The 20,202-nt window shown below is 40.0% G+C and overlaps 1 protein-coding gene across 1 annotated transcript in view; it reads left to right on the plus strand.

Annotated features, from left to right (window-relative positions):
- The first annotated feature begins 6,976 nt into the window (after positions 1-6,976).
- RB1 (RB transcriptional corepressor 1) overlaps positions 6,977-20,202 on the plus strand; it is a 72,824-nt gene continuing 59,598 nt past the window's right edge. Inside the window, exons 1-6 of the mRNA XM_027890812.1 lie at positions 6,977-7,099; positions 7,350-7,467; positions 15,022-15,134; positions 16,726-16,860; positions 18,067-18,105; positions 18,775-18,842. Coding sequence (XP_027746613.1) covers positions 7,011-7,099; positions 7,350-7,467; positions 15,022-15,134; positions 16,726-16,860; positions 18,067-18,105; positions 18,775-18,842 — 562 coding nt within the window. The 5' untranslated portion in view covers positions 6,977-7,010. The remainder of the gene's footprint in view (positions 7,100-7,349; positions 7,468-15,021; positions 15,135-16,725; positions 16,861-18,066; positions 18,106-18,774; positions 18,843-20,202) is intronic.

A 20,202-nucleotide genomic window follows, 5' to 3' on the forward strand; every position in this document is an offset into this window, starting at 1 on the left:
GTCTTGTGTTTTTTTTCTGCTAAGACTGGGGTGCTTTTTTAAATGGAGGGACTACAGTTAAAGTTAAAATTAATGCTTTTTACTTGAAGTGCTGTTTGTAAAGACAGAATAGGTAATGGCTGAGAAATTAAATATGAAAAGAGAAGCATGTTTTTCTGTTCCTTTTTCATTTAAAGGTAATATTGTACTGCTTACTTAAATTCTGGGTTGGTATTTCCACAATACATACGATCAGAATGGAGACCCAAAGCTGACTTAGCATTTTGTTAATGGCTGAAATCCCTGTCGTGAGTATTTGTCAAATGACAGGCATCATCCAGAGCGTGCTGTGAGTCAGGCTGACCCGCCTGAGAGCCAAGAGCATTCACTGTATGAAGGACTTTGCCATTCTCTTTGTTCACTTTCCTGGCGTTTCTGCCAGCCTGTGCCACTGTGCTTTGCCAGTTAATCTGGAGCTCACTTAAATGCCACTAATGCTGTTCTGCATTGTGCCATTTACACTTAAAAACTGCTACTCTTAAAGCAAGACTGGTTTTGTTGTTGTTTTTTTTTTTTTTTTAATATGATTGGAATCTTTGTAACAGCAGCTTTTGTAGGGGAGAGTGCAGAATAAGATGTATCATAGTACCTGCTGTTTTGAAGGTGGCTGCAAAACAAAATACCGAACACAAAAAAAGGGAGTAACACTCAAGGCTGGAAAATCTCCCCCAAAGCCACTTATGAGCTTCCATGATATGGGAACTGATCTGTCTTCTGACCAAATTCATCAGGAAAGTAGGAATGTTAAACAGAGGATTTGGGGAAAAAAAAAAAAAAGTTTAAACCGATTTTTAAACAATATGCACCATAGGTGTCCAAATCATTTGTATTAGGTTAATTCAGTTAAGAGGCTTTGTACTAATCTTATTTTTCATCTTTTAAAGAATCTTTTCTTAATATAGTGAGAGGATGCTTTACTGTTTTTGGAACTATTATACAATTATAAACATGCTATCGTCCAGCTTCCTGCTATTGTGAATGTTTGGTTTGAGATAAAATAATTTGTTTTAAAGGAAGCTTCCTAAGTACACAATGCTTTTTTTTCTTCATCTCCATGTGGCTTGATTTACAGTGTAGTCTTAGTGTAAGTGCATTATATATAAAATGAAAAGTATAACTGCTGTTTTCCAAAAGCTAGACTTTTTTAATCCATTCTTGATGGTGCATGGAAGTCATGAGCATCAAATAAAGCCTCATGTATATATAGGTTACGTGTTCATATATAAATTATATTTATAGCTGCACTTAAGTATAGATGCAAGCAAGCTGGAAAGCCTGCTGGGAAGACTTCATATGCAGACATTCAGGATGTTGCAATTGTGAGCTTGCAACAGAGGTCAAATCTATGTCAGGACAAGGTTATTGGTGCATTCTTTGGAGCCCTGTATGATGCAAGATTCTTGCTGAAGTACTTTTAAGGATTTTTCCTACCTTTTCATGAGCCTACTGTTCCTATTTTCCATTAGTTAAACATGAAACTTGTTAATTTTTAAGCAAACTTCACATTGTCTTTAACTTGTTTTCAAAATAAAACTCAACAGCCAAACTTGGTGATCTGTGGTGTGTCCTTAACGGAGACACCAGCAAATGAGGCTACTGAAGGGGTGGTGGAGCAGGGGGAGAAATAGATTTGTTCTTACAGACAGGTGGTTTCTAAGATCATGCCACTTGCCTGTGTCCCTTATAGCTTTTGAGCCTGTTGAATGGTGGAAGGAAATTTACTTTGGTCAGAAGTGTGAAAATAAGCATGGGGAAGGAGAGAGAAACTTGTGAGTACTGAGGGAAAGCTCCCAGCAGGTGCTCATGTCATATTAAATGCCAGGCAGTTTGTATGGGAAGATGACCTAAAACACCCAGAGTGCAGCAAAAGCTCATGCTGAAAGTTCTGCCCTCTAAGACATAAGTCCATGAAGCATGGGACACGATTCCATGGAAAGAACTAGGAGATGCTTGGGTTTTTTTTCTTTTAAATAAATAAATTAGTATAATAAATAGAAGTATATTAATAGTTAAGAGTAATAAACAAGCATAGCTGTGCTGTTCTGAAGAAAACCACATTTCTAGCCCAATGAATTCCAGAAAAGGGTTAGTATAAAAATTACTTCATTGGACAATTATCTTTGCAAATATTTTTAAAACTCCTTATAAGAAAGAAAATTAATTCTAATGCTGAGACACACTTTGTCACTGACGTAGCAAAATCACTAACCTATGCATCCATGTTTATTTGGTGGAGGGGGCTGTGTTTGTCTCTCACAGCCTCATGAAATTCAGCTGGTCTTTGCCTGTGTAGGGCTGTTGTGACCAGTATATGTGTATGGTCTGGGCTTGCAGATCATGATAAAAGCTCCGAATCCTCCCTCCTCTAGCTGAAGTCTTGCAGCTTTAGTCAAGATGCATGGGGCAAGTTTTGGCATGAAAAAAATACTTAAGTCCTGCAAGACAGAAAATGCAAGAGTTCAGTTATCTGACGTCTGGCAAGGTGTGTACATGCTTTTGTTCGTACTGGTTGGGTGGGAGGATGGAAGTCTGACATGTCAGTGTTAGCAGAAGCTTGTGCTTTAGAGAGATTAGAGCTGCATTCTCACTGACATTGCGTGTTCTAGTTGTAGGAGGATATTTTACTGCTATGGAGGAACATAGAGCCTATAGCACTGTTGTCATACTCTGAGCTTTTCTGGAATGCTATACACAAATGTTTTCACCTAATTAGGGTATTCCACTGCCATGGCTTAGTAAAGAATGTCATTATTTTGGGCACACTTGAGAAGTAAAAAACAAGATCAGAGAAATGTCTATGTCTGTTCACTACAGGCTGTGGTTGCTAATTTTCAACTGGGTTTCAGGTTGTTGGTTAAGATTAATTTGATTCCTGAGAGCTACTTCCAGTAGAGTGTATTCTGCTTCTTGTGGGCTTAGGAAATCTTGGAAGCAGTGGCATGGGAAACATCCTCACTGGGGAGACCGCCAGCAGCAGGACAGGGTGTTCCCATGCTGGAGCATGTTGAGAGGAAGCAGAACCTGGAACTGAGCAGGACGGAAAGGGAGGGATCACAATGGGGTCATTAATGTGACAGAATAATTGCAAGCAATAAGGGTCGTGGCTTGTTTGCTGACCTTTATTTCATTACCAGTTGGAAGTAGCAACGAAAATGAACTGCCCTGCAGAGGGGACACAGGATGCCCTGCACCCTCCGGGGGCAGAATGTGTCTGGGCCTACACCAGTAAACCATTTCCAGCTTTCAGGGCAGAGCTGATGCCACTGTAATGTCAAAGCAGAATTACCAGGGGAGGTGATGCTGGGGCGTGGAAAAGGCCTGTTCAAACCATGGCCTGAGTGTCCCTGAGGCACTCCTGAAGCAAGACCAGCATGTAGGTCTGTCTGTTGTGCCAGGTGCTGCTCCAGGGAAGTTCTTCTTAAGGCCTGGGGCCTACAGGGCAGCAGCTGGAGCAAAGTTGGCCCGCCAGGGAGCTGGAGTGCATATGTCGCTCCTGTTAGCACTTGTGCTGGGGCCTTGAGAGGGACAGCTGGGCTCCAGGTGACACTGATGGCAAAGGGCTAGAGGTTGCTGCTCTGAAAAGGCTGACCTGGAGAGGCTATGTCCCCTCCCTGGTTAATTCTGCCTGTTACAGTCAGGGGAATGCATGTGATTCAGGCAGACATCTATAATCTGTGAATTTTACAGCCTATGGGCTTTATTCAAGAAAAAATTCTGCCAATATTTAGTACCTGCACTAATATCCAGAGGCTCCCAACTTGGTGGGTTTAGTGCATACGTTTTTGTCATGCAACTCCAGAAGACTTGATTTTATCATAAGTAACGACTTAACTGATAGAGGTCTGTGATAATCTAGAAATAAACAGCTAGTCTTGGTAGGCCATGGAGTGTACTTAAATCAAGTTTTCCTCTCACAAATATTTCATTTTTGCAAAAACTAAAGGAGTAGCAAGCTTCTAGGCTTGGTTTCATTTGCAGTGAAATCATGGCTTCTATTCCCACCGGCAATTACCATGAAACTATAGCAACAGTTTTAAGTGAAAAAATTAAGATAATAAAATTACCTAAGATTTTGTAGCAGCTGGAAACAATGTGTCAGGACTGCAGTGTTTCACAGACTTCCATCTACCTATGACCTACACTTTAAAGGCAGTCATAGTGAGATGTTTAGAATAAAGATCTTGGCAAGTCAAATGAAAAAAGGATCATTAATACTTTATTTGACCTTGCAGTGTTTCCTTTGCTTCTTTTTTTCTTTTTCCCCACTCATAGCTGATTTTCTTCTTTCCTTTGTCATTTTATTGAAAAGTCTAAAGGTTCCATTTAAAATAAGAAGTTTTAAAATACAGGATTAAAACATTCAAATCGATACCTCTAACAAGGTGGGGAAAAGTGCAGAAGTTTACATATGTTTTTACACAAGCACGTGCCTTTCTTTGGAAGTACATACATACATTTTGTGTCTTCTTACTGCAGTTCAGATGTAGTTTCCACATCTGAGACTCCAGGATGGACAATTAAAGATTATTATTGCTTGATTCTTACGCTGCCTCCCTTTTTCTCCCTCTAGTTGTAATTTTAAGTATTCTGAGATAATATTTTGGTTATACCTGCTTATGGAGGGGAGCCCTAAGAGCCTTGCTTGATGAAAAAGTGCGTAAAGTTTGACTTGAGAAGGTGCTTGGCATACTAACAATTTTAAAAAATTGGTATTTACACTGAGGCTGGTTTGTGAACTCCTTAAAAAGAGCAATGCACAGAGGGCCAAGAGGCAAATTCTTTGCCTATCATTTGGATGATCCAGGGCCTGGCTCTAACAGCATGTTGAAGCAGCTGTGAGGGAACTGACCCAGGAGGGTGTGTTTCCTTCTTGCTGACAGCTGGGATGGTCTCCACTCACTGTGACCAAGTTTTCTGAGATGCTTTGCTCTCCCTTAACATTCTTTTGTCCTCCTAAAGCCAGTTGTGAAGAGAAGACAATGGACTCACCTGTGGTTTAGGGTTTTAGCTTACTTTTCCAAGCTGGTAAATCTGTCTAATTGTCTGTGATTCAACTGTAGATGACAGGCAGTCCTAGACTCCGAACCTTTCAAAGCATCTGGCATCATCTTACTACAAGAAGTATTTAAATGTGCTTAGAAGCAGAAAAAATGTATTGCCACACTTGTATTAGGATCATAACACAGAATGTCTAAATCCCGATGCAGTCTACAACTCAAACATTTAGTTTGGAGTTTATGTACATTGATTTGCCCCAGAAATCCCATTTTTGGTAATTGGTTTAATTCTAATTATATAGCAGAAAACCAGTCTGTTCTCTCATTTTAAGTTAATGAATATAAAGGAAAAGCCTGAAAAAATTAACAAAATGTATGAATCTTAAAAATTCTAGTGAATTTCAACTGTATACCATAGTAATACTCATCTTGGGTTTTGTTCAGTTTTGTTTTTTTTTTTTAAATCCAGAGTTTTGCCAGCAATCTCACTAAAACGAGTTGCTTTACAGGCAATAGGTAAATATGTGCATGTAGTAAGAATCCCTATGTACAAATATGTTTCCTTTTTCTAAGAAGTTGTCATCATACAAATCTGAAAATAAATGTCCTTGTTTACAACAGTGATCTACCCTCTAAACATGGGTATGCAACTGCAGACAACAAAGTAGATTTTTAAGATCTGTGAATCAGGGAACTGGGATTTGAATCCCATTGGCTTAAAATCCAGGGGATGCCCACAGACTGAAAGTCTCCCATTAAGCACAATTTTAACGCACAGCACTAAAGTAACATTTCAGTGAGGACTTGGATGAATGTTAGATTGAGAGATCAGAGAATGATTTAGGTTGGAAAAGACCTCTAAGACCACAGAGTGCAACCTTTGGCTAATCACCACTTTGTCAATGAGACCGTGGCACAAGTGCCACATCCAGTTTTTCCTTAAAACACCTCCAGGGATGGTGACTCCACCACCTCCCTGGGCAGCCCATCCCAATGTTTAACAACCCTTTCTGTGAAGAAATTCTTCCTGATGTCCAACCTGAATCTCCCCTGGCACAGCTTGAGGACCTCCTGTCCTGTTGCTAATTGCTTGGGAGAAGAGGCTGATCCCCACGTGGCTACATCCTCCTTTCAGGTAGTTGTAGAGAGTGATACAGCCACCCCTGAGCCTCCTCTTCTCCAGGCTTAACAACCCCATCTCCCTTTGACACTCCTCACAGAACCTGTGCTTTAGATCCTTCACCAGATCCGTTGCCCTTCTCTGGACTTCCTTGCAGTGAGGGCCCCAGGACTGGACAGAGCACTCAAAAGTGTAACCCCACCAGTGCCGAGTACAGGGGGATAAGCACTTCCCTGGCCCTGCTGGCCACACTATTGCTGATGCAGGCCAGGATGCCACTGACCTTCTTGGCCCCCTGGGCACACTGCTGGCTCATGTTCAGCCACTGTCAACCAGCACGCCCAGGTCCTTTTCCCGAGCAGCTTTCCAGCCACTCTGCTTCCAGCCTGCAGCGCTGCAGGGGGTTGTTGTGGCCAATGAGGCCACTGTGCCTTATTGAACCAACGGTCCTAATGGATATGCAATTCCTGCCCCGCTCTGCATCTGTATAGTTATTTATTTTTATATATAGGTCTGTGGTTCTTCCCATGTCACGGAAAAGATGTACCCATTGCCCCGCCAGCTTGCTGAGCACCTGCCGTATCAGGCACAGCTGGGCTGCCGTCCCTGGGGTGAGCGAAGGGCACGGACAGATCTCCAGCGCCAGCAGCCCCGGTGGTTGCTGTGTAAGGGACTGGCACCGGCGGCCCGGACAGGCCTCCCCTTATCCCTCACGCATTTCCCGGTGTCCCGGGGGCGGGGCGGGGGCGCGGCCCGGAAGTGACGGCGGGCGGTTCGGGCGGGGGCCGAGAGCCGGGAGCGGGAGTCGGGGAGTGGGAGCCGCGGTCCCTTCCGTGGCGGTGCCCGGAGCCGCGATGCCGCCCAAGCCCCCGCGCAGGGCGGGGGCCACCAGGAGCCAGCGCACCAGCCCCGACAGCGGCTCCGCGCCGCCCGCCGCCCCCAGGTAAGCGCTGCCCGGGCCAGGAGCCGCCGCGGCGGAGCGGCTCGGGGGGCGGGCGGGCGGGCGGGCCGCCCCGGGGCTCTCGGCGCCCGGGGGTCCGGGCTGTGCCCCCTCCCGGGCTGTGCCGCCAGGTGGGGCGGCGTCACCCCGAGGCGTCTGCGGCAGCGGGTGGTGTGGGTTCCCCTCGTCGCTCCGGTGTGCGGCCGGTCCGCCGCACCGAGTCCCCGCTGGCGATGTCGGATGCTTTTCCTAGGCTCGAGATCGGCGAGGCTGACTTCATCGTCCTCTGTGATGCCCTGAAAGTGTCGGAGAGCGTGAGGGAGAAAGCATGGAAGACGTATGAGAGCCTATCCGCAGTGGATGGAGCTCTGGTGAGTACCTGCTGCTCGTGGCATTGCTCTGTATTAGTGTCTGTCCCGTGCCCCAGTTCAGATATTGAGCCATTACTTTGCTGCACCGGGCCCCAAGTGTCTTACAACCAAAGCTCGTGCGGTGTGACTTCAGTCTAACTTCACTTGAAAAGTGAAGTTGGATGTTGCCGTATTCATGTCTATATAAACTGGCTTCCACACTTTCCCCTTTTTGCTAATGTTTTGCAGTAAAGGTACGGAGCTAAAGAATTCTTTTAGGTGACTAATAAATGACAGTAGGGAAAAACACCACATAATTAGCTAAGTATTCAAGCTACAATTTATTTCAAATAAGTCTTGGCCAGCTTTATACAGATCGTGTAGTTGTTTCTCTGTATCTTTCCTGCTGCCTCCTTTATGAAGCTGCAGAAAGGGTCTGGAGTGTGGAGAAAGGAATGCTTGCATGTTAAACTGTTTTTTTTTCTACTGCATAATGTTAACCTGTGTGTACCTGCCATTGAGGTATTTCCATTCAAAATTATTCTTTGGGCATTTGTAAACAAATTAATAAAATATTAGGCCTTTTTCTAATTTTTGCTTTTCCTTCTCAGTATTATTGCTGTGTCAACAAGCTGACTCAGAAAACAGCTGTAATACAATTAAATCATGTCAGAAGCTTGTTATACAAACTTGACTTAGATTTGTAGTACCTAGCTGGGGCATTACTCTTGTTGTGTGGACTTGCACTGATATATATGTTGCACGTCTGCTTACTCTTCTGCAACTTGAGCTGACCTGTTGGGACTACCATAGAATAGTTATGGTTGGAAGGGACCTCTGGAGATCATCTAATCCAAGCCCCCTGCCAAGGCAGGGTCACCTAGTGCAGGTTACACAGGAACACGTCCAGCTACGTTTTGCTGCTTGGGCAGCCTGTTCCAGTGCTCTACCATTCTCAATGTAAAGAAGTTTGTCACTACTATTACCTGGTTGTCTGTAGCTTTTAAACTGCAGTGCGGATTTACCAGCTCTCAGTGCTTGTGAGTTTTGCAACCCAGTTTAATAACAGCATGGGAGAGAGACTGTATAGCTCTTTCAGTAACAGATACATTTCTGGCCATAGGTGTTCACAGGAAGCATTACCCAAAAAGGATACTCTAATTCCTGTATATGAATGAAAACAGGAGTAGTCAGTTCTCTTGAGTGAAAAAAAGAAGGCAGGTTTCAGTATAATCGTGCAAATTTCGCTTACAGGCCATGTTTTGTTTTCACCAGTTTTCACCAATTTCTTTTACCTAGCACTGGCCAGATAAGATATGGGATACTCAAAACCTTTCAGCACCTGAAGATGACTTCTTTTGCCTATTCAGAACAGGACAAGGACTGGACTTTCATTATGATTTATAGCTCATATTTGTTGTCATAAGACCAGTTGCTAAAAGCTTTTCAATGTACAGGAAAAAAAAAAAATCTACATTATATTGTATTTCAGTCCAAGTCCTTTTCCTCAGACTTTCAGATGTATCAGCAAGGTGTTGAAATGAGCAAGCTCTCAAGTGTGTGCCTTTGTCGGGACCTGGAAGGCACTGGAGCTGCTGCTTCTAGCTGAGAACAGACTTCACTTGACTATGGAGTCAAACAAAGTAACAGCCTGGCTAATTGCTGCTGCACTTTTCAGGTCAAGCTGTTATGGTGGTGAGCCTGGCTTCTCAGGGTGACACTGGTTCAGGTTGCAGGGATTCGGGAGGAGGCTGTATTTAAATGCCTGCTCCTTTCTCTCTGTTGGTGAAGGTAATATGTTGGAGGGGCTGTCCCAGAGCTTGTCCTGCAAGCACCAGCTGCATGTTTTAATCAACAGGGGTCAGTACTAACCAGTTCTGAACTGGAACAGAAGCTGCTTGTGTAGCAACTTTCTGTTCTCAAGCAAAAGGGGAAACGGCAGGCCACTAGTTGAGACAAATACCTACACTTCTGTTTAACACTGTAATTGGTTTTACTTGAGGAAGCTTAAATCATCAGGCCACTGATGAAAATAGAGGTAACATCTGATGATCCCACTCTCAAGCCATTTACAAAGCACAAAGACTTGAAACCTCACCTTCCCTGGCACACTGGCCTTATTCTTTATGGTTGATCTCAGAATTGTGCCTGCCAAGCCTCTGAAGATGCGGAGGGGACTTGCAGTGCTAACTAGGAAGCAACGTGGCCCAGACATTGGGTACTGCGGTAACTGGCAGAGATTTTGAGTGCACATGTGGGCGTGGACATAGTCTGAACATCTGCTGTATCCTTGCTCAATGAATATTTAGTGACTTAAAGTGAAAACATCTTTCAGTATTGTCCTTTTGGAGTCACTTAGGGTACATGTAACCATGTGCAGAGACTCTGCAACCAGGTACATGCATCTTGAAAATATAAAGCCATAATTTTTGGCAGGGGTACACAAAAGATTGCTATAATGTAGTGATGTATCAGCCTAAATGTTCCTGCACTTTAGTGAGACACTTTGCTTGCCAGGAGACATCAGTCAGGAATGAGAAAGTTTGTTATCCACTGCACCCTGGAATGAATGCCATTGCGCACTGGAGCCACTGGCACCACCAAAGCTGGCTGACTCACTGCTTTTTTCTTCCTTCAGCATGTCACACCTTTCCACACTGATATTTTTTATTTTGAGTATTTGAGCTACTAGTGATGCTAATTCTCTCTGAAATGTCAGCTTTCTTATCTTGCACAGTTGTGCACTGTAGCTTTCTTTGCACTCCTCTCAGTTTAGCTGTTTCCTCAGCATGTGAGTCAAGGATACACAGCTGCACTCTCTTGCACCTGGGCCTTGGGTCCTTGAAATAGCTGAACTCCTGTGAGAGGTGCGAAGGAGGAGAAACGTGATGAGAGAGATGGTAACAGTCTTTCTGGAAAATGTGGCTAACTTGTAATTGTAAAAACTAGATCTGCAGAGGGGGATTGTTCAAATCACTACAGCTACCTGTAGGGTGATGTTTTTCTTTGTAGCGGCAGAACATTAAAGCTTTCCTCTGTGACAGCCAGAGTTTAATGACACTCTTACAATAAAATTGTAACTCAAAATCTCTTAGACAAAACCCCAAATACTGATTCCAGAGATGTCATACTGAGTCAGCACTCTTGGTGTGTGGAGTGAAGGTATCTGATGTGTGATCAGAAAGATCTTTTCTTTTTAAATTCTTTTTATATCTGGTGAACTCCCACACAAGTTTATTGTACACATGGAAGTGTTTATCTGAGTAGGAGCTTTTGCATTAGTGTCATGCAAATACTTCTGTTGCCTCTATCATTTCTCTTCTTTACCAAACCGAGCTACCTAGGGAAACAGAATGCTTTTTACAATTGTGGTTTTTACTGTCTTAATTTCAAAACTCTTACACACCGGCAGTTGTTGGCTTAACAGTTGGCTCTGATACTTGCTTCTCTTGTACTTCTAATTTTTTGTAACTCTCCTGAAATTCGTATTATGAACCAATAGTACTTGTAAATTCTAGAAGGAGTCAATAGATTTAGTGGAATTACTAATGTACTTTGGTGAGCAGCATATGATTGTTGGTGTAAGAAATACTAGAAGAGGTCCAGGAGGCATACTAACACAGCTATAAAAAGCTCAAGGCATTTGTTATGTTCTGATACTGTATGTTTTGGTAGAGAACAATAAAATGAGAATCTGAAGTAGAATACTTCAGATATAAGTGATGATATAAGGGTGATATAAGCAGAAGAAAAGCCTTGAGTGAATTGTTGCTGAATATATTGTGAAGAACTAGTGTGAGGAACAGATGACATGCTGACTAAATTGGAACCAAACTTCTGCAAAGAAAATTGAAGTGGTTTAGGAAATTGATAGAAATTGGAGTCTGTCAAGGACCTTGAGGCATAGGGTCTGGTGTGCTTCAGCCTCATCAGCCCAGTTTGCTCTAATATGTAGTGAGTGGGTAGCAGCTCCATTTTTTGTTTGCTTTTCATAGCTCTGTTTTGGAAATGTGTCTCACTGTTCTCCTGCTGCTGCTCAGCTGTTCAGACTCACAAATTCTAGAGCCATTTTTATCAAGTGTTTGTCTAACCTGCTGTTAAAAAATTCTCATGGTGAAAGATCTGTGGTCTGCATAGTTAGTCCTTCCTAGTTTAACTTTCTTTGTCCATGAATTTTTTTCCCCAAGTACTGTACTACTTTGTTTCTGTGTTATAACTCAAGTCAGTAGTCATTAATGTATTATTGACGCTGTTTTTTTCCCCCAGAAAGCCTTTAGCATCTTGAGATTTTTCAGTTGTCTTTTCTTGTTTCTAATTACTAATCTTACATTCTGCAATTCTCTCCAACCAATGATTTACACTGGTATGCAGGTGCTGCAGAGCACTTGATTCGAACAAGAGTTGAACTGGTTTTAGTGAAGAAAACTTAAAAGGTGAACTTTAGCTTAAGTCGAGGAAAGAAATAATGAATTCTTAAATATAGCAAGGTTGCTCTATATAGACCAAAGAGTTCTTGATCAGCAGGTCAGATGTCCCCAATCCATAAAATTTTGCTTTTCAATTAAATCAATTCCTTTTCATTGTGGTTTCTTATTAAAAAGAGAACATTGTAATTAGGAAGCCTTCTCATCCTCATGTTAAAAGATATAGAGACTTCTTGGTTTTGGCAGAAGCATGAAATACATGTGAGCCAATAAAGTATTTTCTGTTTAGACCTTTGTCTCTTATTTATAGAACTGCAACTAAACTGAATCTGAATCCACTGAAGTACTGGATGGATGAGCAAAATAGCAGATATTTCAGGATCCTCTGTTGTTAAAAAAAAACCAAAGAGCTACTGAAAGTCCCAAAGCAAACATAAATCATCACCATGGCCTCTTGCTGATGATATTCAGTATCCTAGCAACAGATGCATTGCTTATATGTGTTGTGCCCTTGCACTTTAAAAGCCCAGATGACTGGCATACTGTTTCTTTTTTCACTCATCTTCTGCCCATCCTGGGTAAAGATGGATGTCCTCTCCAGTCTTGCTACATGCAGAAGTGTAATGGGAACTTACCATGTCAGAATAACTAATTTCATCAGTTCAATACTTTCCATTGACCTCCATTACTTTTAGATAGTATTAGACTTGAATTTAATCTAAACTGTTGAAAACTGAGTAATCTTATATCCCAGACAATATCCAATAAAAATTTAAAACTGATATTGCTGAAAAATGGAGGATCTAACCATCTTTACAAAGATCTTCTTATATATAGACAATGGGTATAATATTCACTTTCAGAAATCTTTTTCCTGGGATATTTTTCCTGCAGGTTTTAATTCTGATCAGTTTTCTATTGTGACTGCTTCTTGAGTCTTTTCTCCAGTCATCTTCCACCCACTGTTATCATAAACATACAGAATCATAGAATGGTTTGGGTTTGAAGGGGCCTTTAAAGGTCATCTTTCAACGCTCATACCATGGGCAGGGGCAGGGCCATGGACATCCTCCACTAGACCAGGTTACTCAAAGCCCCATCCAACCTGACCTGAAACACTTCCAGGGATTGGGCATCTACAGCTTCCCTGGGCAAGCTGTGCCAGTGTCTCATCACCCTCACAGTAAAGAACTTCTTAATATCTACTATAAACCTGCCCTCTTTCAGTTTGAAGCCATTTCCCCTTGTACTATCACTACATGCCCTGTAAAAAATCCCTCTCCAGCTCTCATGTAGCCCCCTTTAAGCACTGAAAGGCTTCTGTAAGGTATCCCCAGAGCCTTCTCTTCTCCAGGCTGAACATCCCCAACTCTCTCAGCCTGTCTTCATAGGAGAGATGCTCCAGCCCTCTGATCATCTTTGTGGCCTCCTCTGGACTCTATTGAACAACTACCTGTGAATGTTTCTTGTACCATCAGCTAGATCTCTACATCAATTGGGGTGTATTAGCTGAGATTTTAGTAAGCTAAGTTCCCCATCGTTCTCTTCAAAAATCAGGTGCTTGACAGTGAGACATCCTATATCCCATTTGATTCAAATACCCTTCCGTGTTTGCATATTTCTTATGTATGTTTCTCTTGACCTTCAGCATTGTTTGAAGTTTCTATTCCTGGATCACTTTGTAGGCTATCACCAAAATTGTTTCCAGTGTTGGCAGAATAGAAAAACATCTCTAACTGTATACTAGAACTGAGACTTCCTGTCACCATCTCCTCCTTGTGACTTCTTTAACATGGGAGAACTTCTTGAGGTAGAAAACAGAAGTTATTTCTGTTAGTGCCTTTAACACTTACTTTGCAACTACATCTGGAAAGAAGAGAGTCAAGAATCCCATTTCACAGTACTTCAGTTGCATGAGCATTTTAAGCATGTGACTCCTCCAGGTTGTTTTCACTAGATTTAAGCTAAAACCAGATGAAATAATAGTAAGTCCAGAGTGAGAAATGAGTATTTTGAAAGAGTTTGTAAGAGTTGTATATTGATTCAACCGAACTGACCTAACATCTTCTTAAGTTATAGCATTAGTGTCTTAGAATCCTAAATAAAAGGTAATAAAAGAAAAAAAATCTATGTAGACTAATAGGTTTTAAATAAGCCTTGGGCTAGTTATTGGTAGGTTGGTAGGCTTTGCTTTGTGATGAATTGAATTAAGGTCACTGCAAGTCATCCTATTGAAACTGAATGACAGCCAAGGGCAGACGTTGAGCTGTTGCCCTGCCCGTTTTCTGTAGTGGTGCTGTATCAGCAAAGATCTTGAGTCAGACTGAGCAAGAAGAAAACCCTCAGAAATTAATGTGGCTGTGAATTTGCATTGAGTTCATTCCCATACATTCAAGTCCATCTGGGATGAATCGTCTGGCTTTAACTGTAAACAAACTGTTGATTTGTGTCATAGGATTGGCTCCCCTGGAGTTCTGACACTGGCAAAATAGTGAGTGGCTTGTTGAGCCATCAAGAGTTCTGCTCCATGTGGGTGGCTTGTCTCATTGTGCGTTGGCTTCTTTTGATGAGAGATGATTGGTTATAACTTGCACCTTCCAAGTAGCGGAAGACAGACCTTAAATGTAGATGTATGGTAGGAAAATGCCTGTAACCACTTGTTGCTATCATGCTTTGCTAAACAGAGAGATGGATTTGTGGTTCAGCAGGAATAAGTGGTTGAGACACAGCTGTACTCACTTAGGAGTGTTTGTTGCCTGTCATTGTAAAGATTTTATTTACTTTTCTATGACTTGGCTTCTGATTCCTTAACCTTCAGCGCCTTGCTTACTTTAAAAAAAAAAAAAAAAAGATCATGGCTTCTGCTTTGTGTAAGTGTTCCATGGAACCAAAGCCTGTATTTTGGAACTTTGGTAAATTGTATGGGTAAAATTGATCTTGTGCTGTAGGAGTAAGTGTTGAAGTGTTTGGTCTTTCACATACATTGTAATACTTGTAATGGTTTTCCATTATGAAATAACTGGCTATCATAGTCAAATGTTTGAGGATGTTTTGTTTAACCATTTCTAATAATGTTTGGACAAATAAGTGCTTTCCATATATTACCCATTTTTGTTGAATAATGAAAATGGTTTCCTCTCTTCTCTAAAAGGCTTGTAACAAAAAGAAAAAGGAAACATGGGGAGTGTGTATCTTTATTGTAGCAATTGATCTGGATGAAGTGACATTCACTTTCACTGAGCTTCTGAAAAGTATAAGCATAAGGTAAGTGAATTAAAGTATGTAAATTTAGATTTCAGTAATTAACTCATCAACATTTTTATAAAGAAAATGTTTTTAAAGCATTGCGAATTTTTGTGCACATAGGCTAGTTGATTTTACAGTGAAGGTTATGTATGAGAATTCTGAATATTTTGGTAAACGAGAAGTCTTGCTAGCGTATTTTAGTCTGAGGGAGCAGTGATACTTGTTTGATTCAACCGTGGTTAGCTTTGATTGTGTGACTCATTGTATGACTAATTCTTGTTCTTGCTCAACCTAAAGTATTCAGCAGTTTTAATTGGTGTAAGTTGCACTTAAGACATGTCCCTTTCTTCCCCTGTATCAAGATTTTCTATAAAACCTTTGTCCCAGCATTAGGCTTAGTCTAAGTCAAACAGTGGAAAAAAAAATAACTCTTCAGATGGTTTCCAAGCATGCTGCTCCTTTTAAAACATTTTAATGCCAGTCTAAATTTTGTACTTTTGTCCATACTTTCTATAGGGGAGGGTTACTGTTATATTGTATATTGACTAAGTTCATGAATGAGAAATTAAGATTGTAGGGCAATATCTGCTTTTAAGGTAAATTTAGGTGGCAACAGCAATAGGCATAGCTTGTGTTAGATTCATCAAGGTCTTGTTAGCTCTGGGCTTTTTGTCAGCTATAGGGAAAAACTGGCAGAGATTTCTACCAGTCATCGTATCTTCTAGAGCCACACAGATATATTGAAAAGATTTTTTTATTCCATGGTAGAAGAGTTCTTAAATGAGCTTCTGTCTGGTTTTATATTGTTTCTTTAATCTGACAGAGATCAAAAAATCTCTCAGAATGCTATATTCTGATAAAGGATCAAAATGTATTTGATACAGTTGAAATGGTTGAATATGTTTCATAGCTTCCTCCTCTTTGATTTTTAGCAATCTGCCCATTTTGCTTATCAACATAACAACGAAGTGCTCCCTTGATGACCATCATATTACATGGATGAGTAGGGAGAACTTTGGTCCTCTGTACAATAGTGTTTCCAAAGGGTGGGAATGTCCTTGCCCTGGTACCTGTTGCAAGACTTGAAATTCCGTGTAATTGAAGGCATTCATCTCAGTTTTCACTCCTAGGTCTTTATTTAGAATGAATGGAACCAACATTCACATTCTTGGAGTAGTAAGAGTATTTCTAAAGTAGAACAGAAGAGTTGAGATGTGTTTGTTGGATACTTGCGGTTTTACTGGCAGAATAAGAAGAAAGGTGTGTCTAGTTAGGAAATTCCTACTTGGCTTGCACAGATACTATCTTTAGAAGAAAATTTTCCTTCTACAGTAGTGCCCATACTGCGACATACCTCTGTTACCTGGTTGAACAGTATTCCTACATCTGGAAAATGTAAAGGTGGGGCTTGAAGTAAACAAGTAGTGTTTCCCAAGGCAGAGTTCTCTGTCACTGAGAGTAAGAATAATAGTAGTAAAAAGATGCTGGGGTCTAGTGAGATGAGGCAATGAGTTTTGATGGGGTTGTGTTTTAATTTTTTTTAAGAGCTATTTCATGATTCTCATTCTTAGCGTTGTGATATACTGTCATTTTTTTCCTTATTTTTCAGTGTATGCACATTTTTTCAGTTTCTGAAAGAGGTGGATGTTAACATGGATACTGTAAGCACTAAAGTTGATAGCACTGTATCAAGGCTGAAAAAGAAATATGATGTATTAGTTGCACTATACCACAAGTTTGAAAGGTAGAGTACATTTTTTCATTTTGAAATTATGATTTCTTAATGCCTGTCAACAATTAAGTATTTGAATTTTTCAAACTGTGTATTACAGGAGTCCATTTAAATTCTGTGTGCTAATATTTACAGAACAGTGAAATGGAACTGTTAACATACATTGAATAAACACATCTTATGTTTTACTCCATAACTATTACAATGCTTTGTTAAACAATCCCTTTGTTGCAGCACAAACAGTAGTAAGAGTAGCATGACAAGTGATTGCTACTCACTTCAAGCTTTTTACAGATATATAAGCGGATTGGTTTACTATCTAATATTTTCTTTAACATTTTGCCCCTGAAATCACAAAGTATCCCTTAAATGACCCTTGAAAGGCGTAGTAGGTGCCCCTTGGTAGTTTATAAGTTGAAGACATAAATGTGATATAAACTTTATTTGTCTTTTCAAAGTCCAACCAATCCCACTTACTGTTATTCTGGGCAATATGTATATGACAATACTTCTGTAAAGTTTATAGTTGCCTTAAAGCTGTGAAATTCTGTGAAAGTTTTAAATAATTTGTTTTTATTAATTGCAAGTCTTTTCTGGGCCCCATAAGTGTGATTGCAGATGTACACAGGCATGTTCTGGTTTTTTTGTCCCTCCTCTAACTTCACTTTTACTTTTTTTGAACCTTGGATTGCAGTAACGATTTTTTCAAACAAGATTTGTCTAAATTTTTGTTTTCCTAGTTTGTTTTTGAATAAACTGAATTTATTTCTTGAAATGGTGTACCTAGAATAATTGAGAAGCAGCCTTATACCACAAGGCTTGCAGTGACACTGCAGAAATACTAAAGATTTTAAAATGCCCTTTACAGAGTGTTCTGTGCAGCAGTAGCACACTTTGCTGTGTTGTATGAAACACTGAGTAACAATGTATGTACAAATCTTGTCTTTCTGGAAGAAAACAGATTTTATTATATCAAGGTAAAATGGTTTTGCTGTTTAAGCTTTGACATAAGTATGCAAGTGACAACATAATTTCAACTCTGGCAGGGCTGTAGTTGATCTGTTGTTAATTTGTTCTCTGACAACCAGCATTTTTTTTTTTAAAGTTAGAATATGTTTTGTGAACTATTGTATTTTTTTACTGCATTGAAGTCAAAGATACTGCATAGTTCACTTACAGAAAAGTGTTCAAAAACATGAATTTATTTTTATTTTCTAGGACTTGTGGCCTTATTTATCTGGAACAACCTAGTAGTGAGTAAGTTTGATTTTCCTAGATTGTGTTTGTCAAGATAAGATATAAAACATGACGGCATTTTATCTTTTAACCCTTCAAGACTGACTGAAGTTGTAGTGTGTCGTGTTTAATTTAGCCTTGGTGGGGACTTTGAATTTTAATGACATGATGAGAGACTCAGAAATTATATATCTATATATGACTGTGTATATTACATATATATATCTCCTTCATGAAGGATCGCTCATCCAATGGCATATGTCTTGACATGGTGGAAATGAACATTTGGAGAGTGAGCTTCCTAATCACAGCAAGAAATGAGAGTGCTAAAAAATGCCTTAGCAACTCCAAAATGAGCTTGAGCTCTCACGCTGTGGCCGGAGAACAGGGCGTTGGTCAAAGACACAAGAGAAAACAGCTTGTAACAGTTATATGAATTTCCTACGTTTCCTGTCTTTTCCAGGGATGATACTGATATTTCATGATTCTTGAATGGCTTTACAGACTTAATTTTTTCAGATGTGTGGTCATAATTACATAGAGAATGGAATGAGATTTTTAGTAAACTGAAGTACATGGGGAATGTTGCCTGTTGTCTTAAATAATTCCACAGACTGAAGCATGTTTTCAGAAATTACAGTTTAGATTATCACAGAGCTGTCAATGCAAAGTATTTTTGTCTCTCTACAGGATTTCTGCTGAACTCAGTTCTGTATTAGTCCTAAAAAATTACTGGATTACTTTTTTGCTGGCAAAAGGTGAGTTTTGATTAAAAGACAGTTATTTTGATAATTATTGTTGAAGTGAGTTTGTTTTACATGTCCATTATGAAACTAGCATCCTTATTACAAATATGCATCATACAAGCCCAGAATGTTTGAATTTCCTGGCTTTCATAACTACTTAGTAATATTTTTTTAATACAATCTGGCTATTGTTGTCACTGGTATTACTTTCTGTATAGAAATATAAATATTTAAGATTTCTAAGATTTTTTTTTCTTTTACTTTAAAGGTTGATATTCTGTATTTGAGTCTATTCTGAAGTGCTTTATAGTCTGCCAGTATTTTAATAATGGACGATTACCTGAAAAGACTGACAGATTTTTTATATTATATATAAAATTATATATAAAATAAATATATATTATAATGCTGTATGTTTATAACGTATATATATTTATATGTAATATGTGTAAATAAAATATATTTAATAATAAGATATTGTAATCACATCCTTTGAATATGGTGCATCTTTCTTGAAAAGGCATAAGTTAAAGTTGAGTGATAAAACAATTGTAGTAGTCTGTGGAGTCCTGTCTTATTGTACTACTCCTACAGAGGGAATGAATCATATATCTTAATTTTTGCTTACTCAAGGTGTGTGTTACCAGCAAAGTCTACACATCTCTGATATCAAAATTGGTCTTGGGTCACCTGAGTTTCATGGAGCTTTTTCACTAGAATTCTCCAAGCATTAGCATAAAGCAAAACCAAAAAAAGTTTTTCTAGCCTGCCTTTTCTTGAGAACAATGAAAGCTAAAATTTATCAGCAAATAGTTGCAGGAGAACCTGGGTATTGCTTGCTAGTTCTGATAGAAAAATAAATACAAAAATTGGACGTGTAAGTAGAGCACAAGTAGGGGTCTGTAGCTGTTTTGAGTCCTTATTGGCTTTTCAAATTTTTCATGGCAATGCATGCTCTCTTGGAGATCTTCCCTGGCATATGGAATAATGCAGCTTTAAAAGTGGTCTTCATGCTATTGTTTGTGTGACTTAAGTAATTTCATATATATTTGACAGGCTGTTAGCCTGTAAAATGTGTGTTAGAATGTTTAGAATTTCTCTGCCGTATACTAGCAGCTCCTGCTTTCTGAATATTTAGCAGCTTCCACAGAGCTTGCATAAGGGCACAAAAAAGAAAGTAAGGAGGAACTACTCAGAAGTAAGAGGTACATGTAAGTAAAATAGCCTTCACCATTACCACACTGCAGTAAAATGAAAAAGAAATCACGAGGGAGCACTGAAGGCAGGAGTTTTCTGCACAGTAAGTTTGTGTATATGTATCTGTATATGTTGCTGTCTCTAAAGCAACAAACCTCTTTAGAGCCAATAACCT

This window comes from Empidonax traillii, unplaced genomic scaffold, assembly GCF_003031625.1.
Source record: "Empidonax traillii isolate 1590-97213 ecotype Southwest subspecies unplaced genomic scaffold, ASM303162v1 scaffold298:size702513, whole genome shotgun sequence".
NCBI classification, from domain to species: Eukaryota; Metazoa; Chordata; class Aves; order Passeriformes; family Tyrannidae; genus Empidonax; species Empidonax traillii.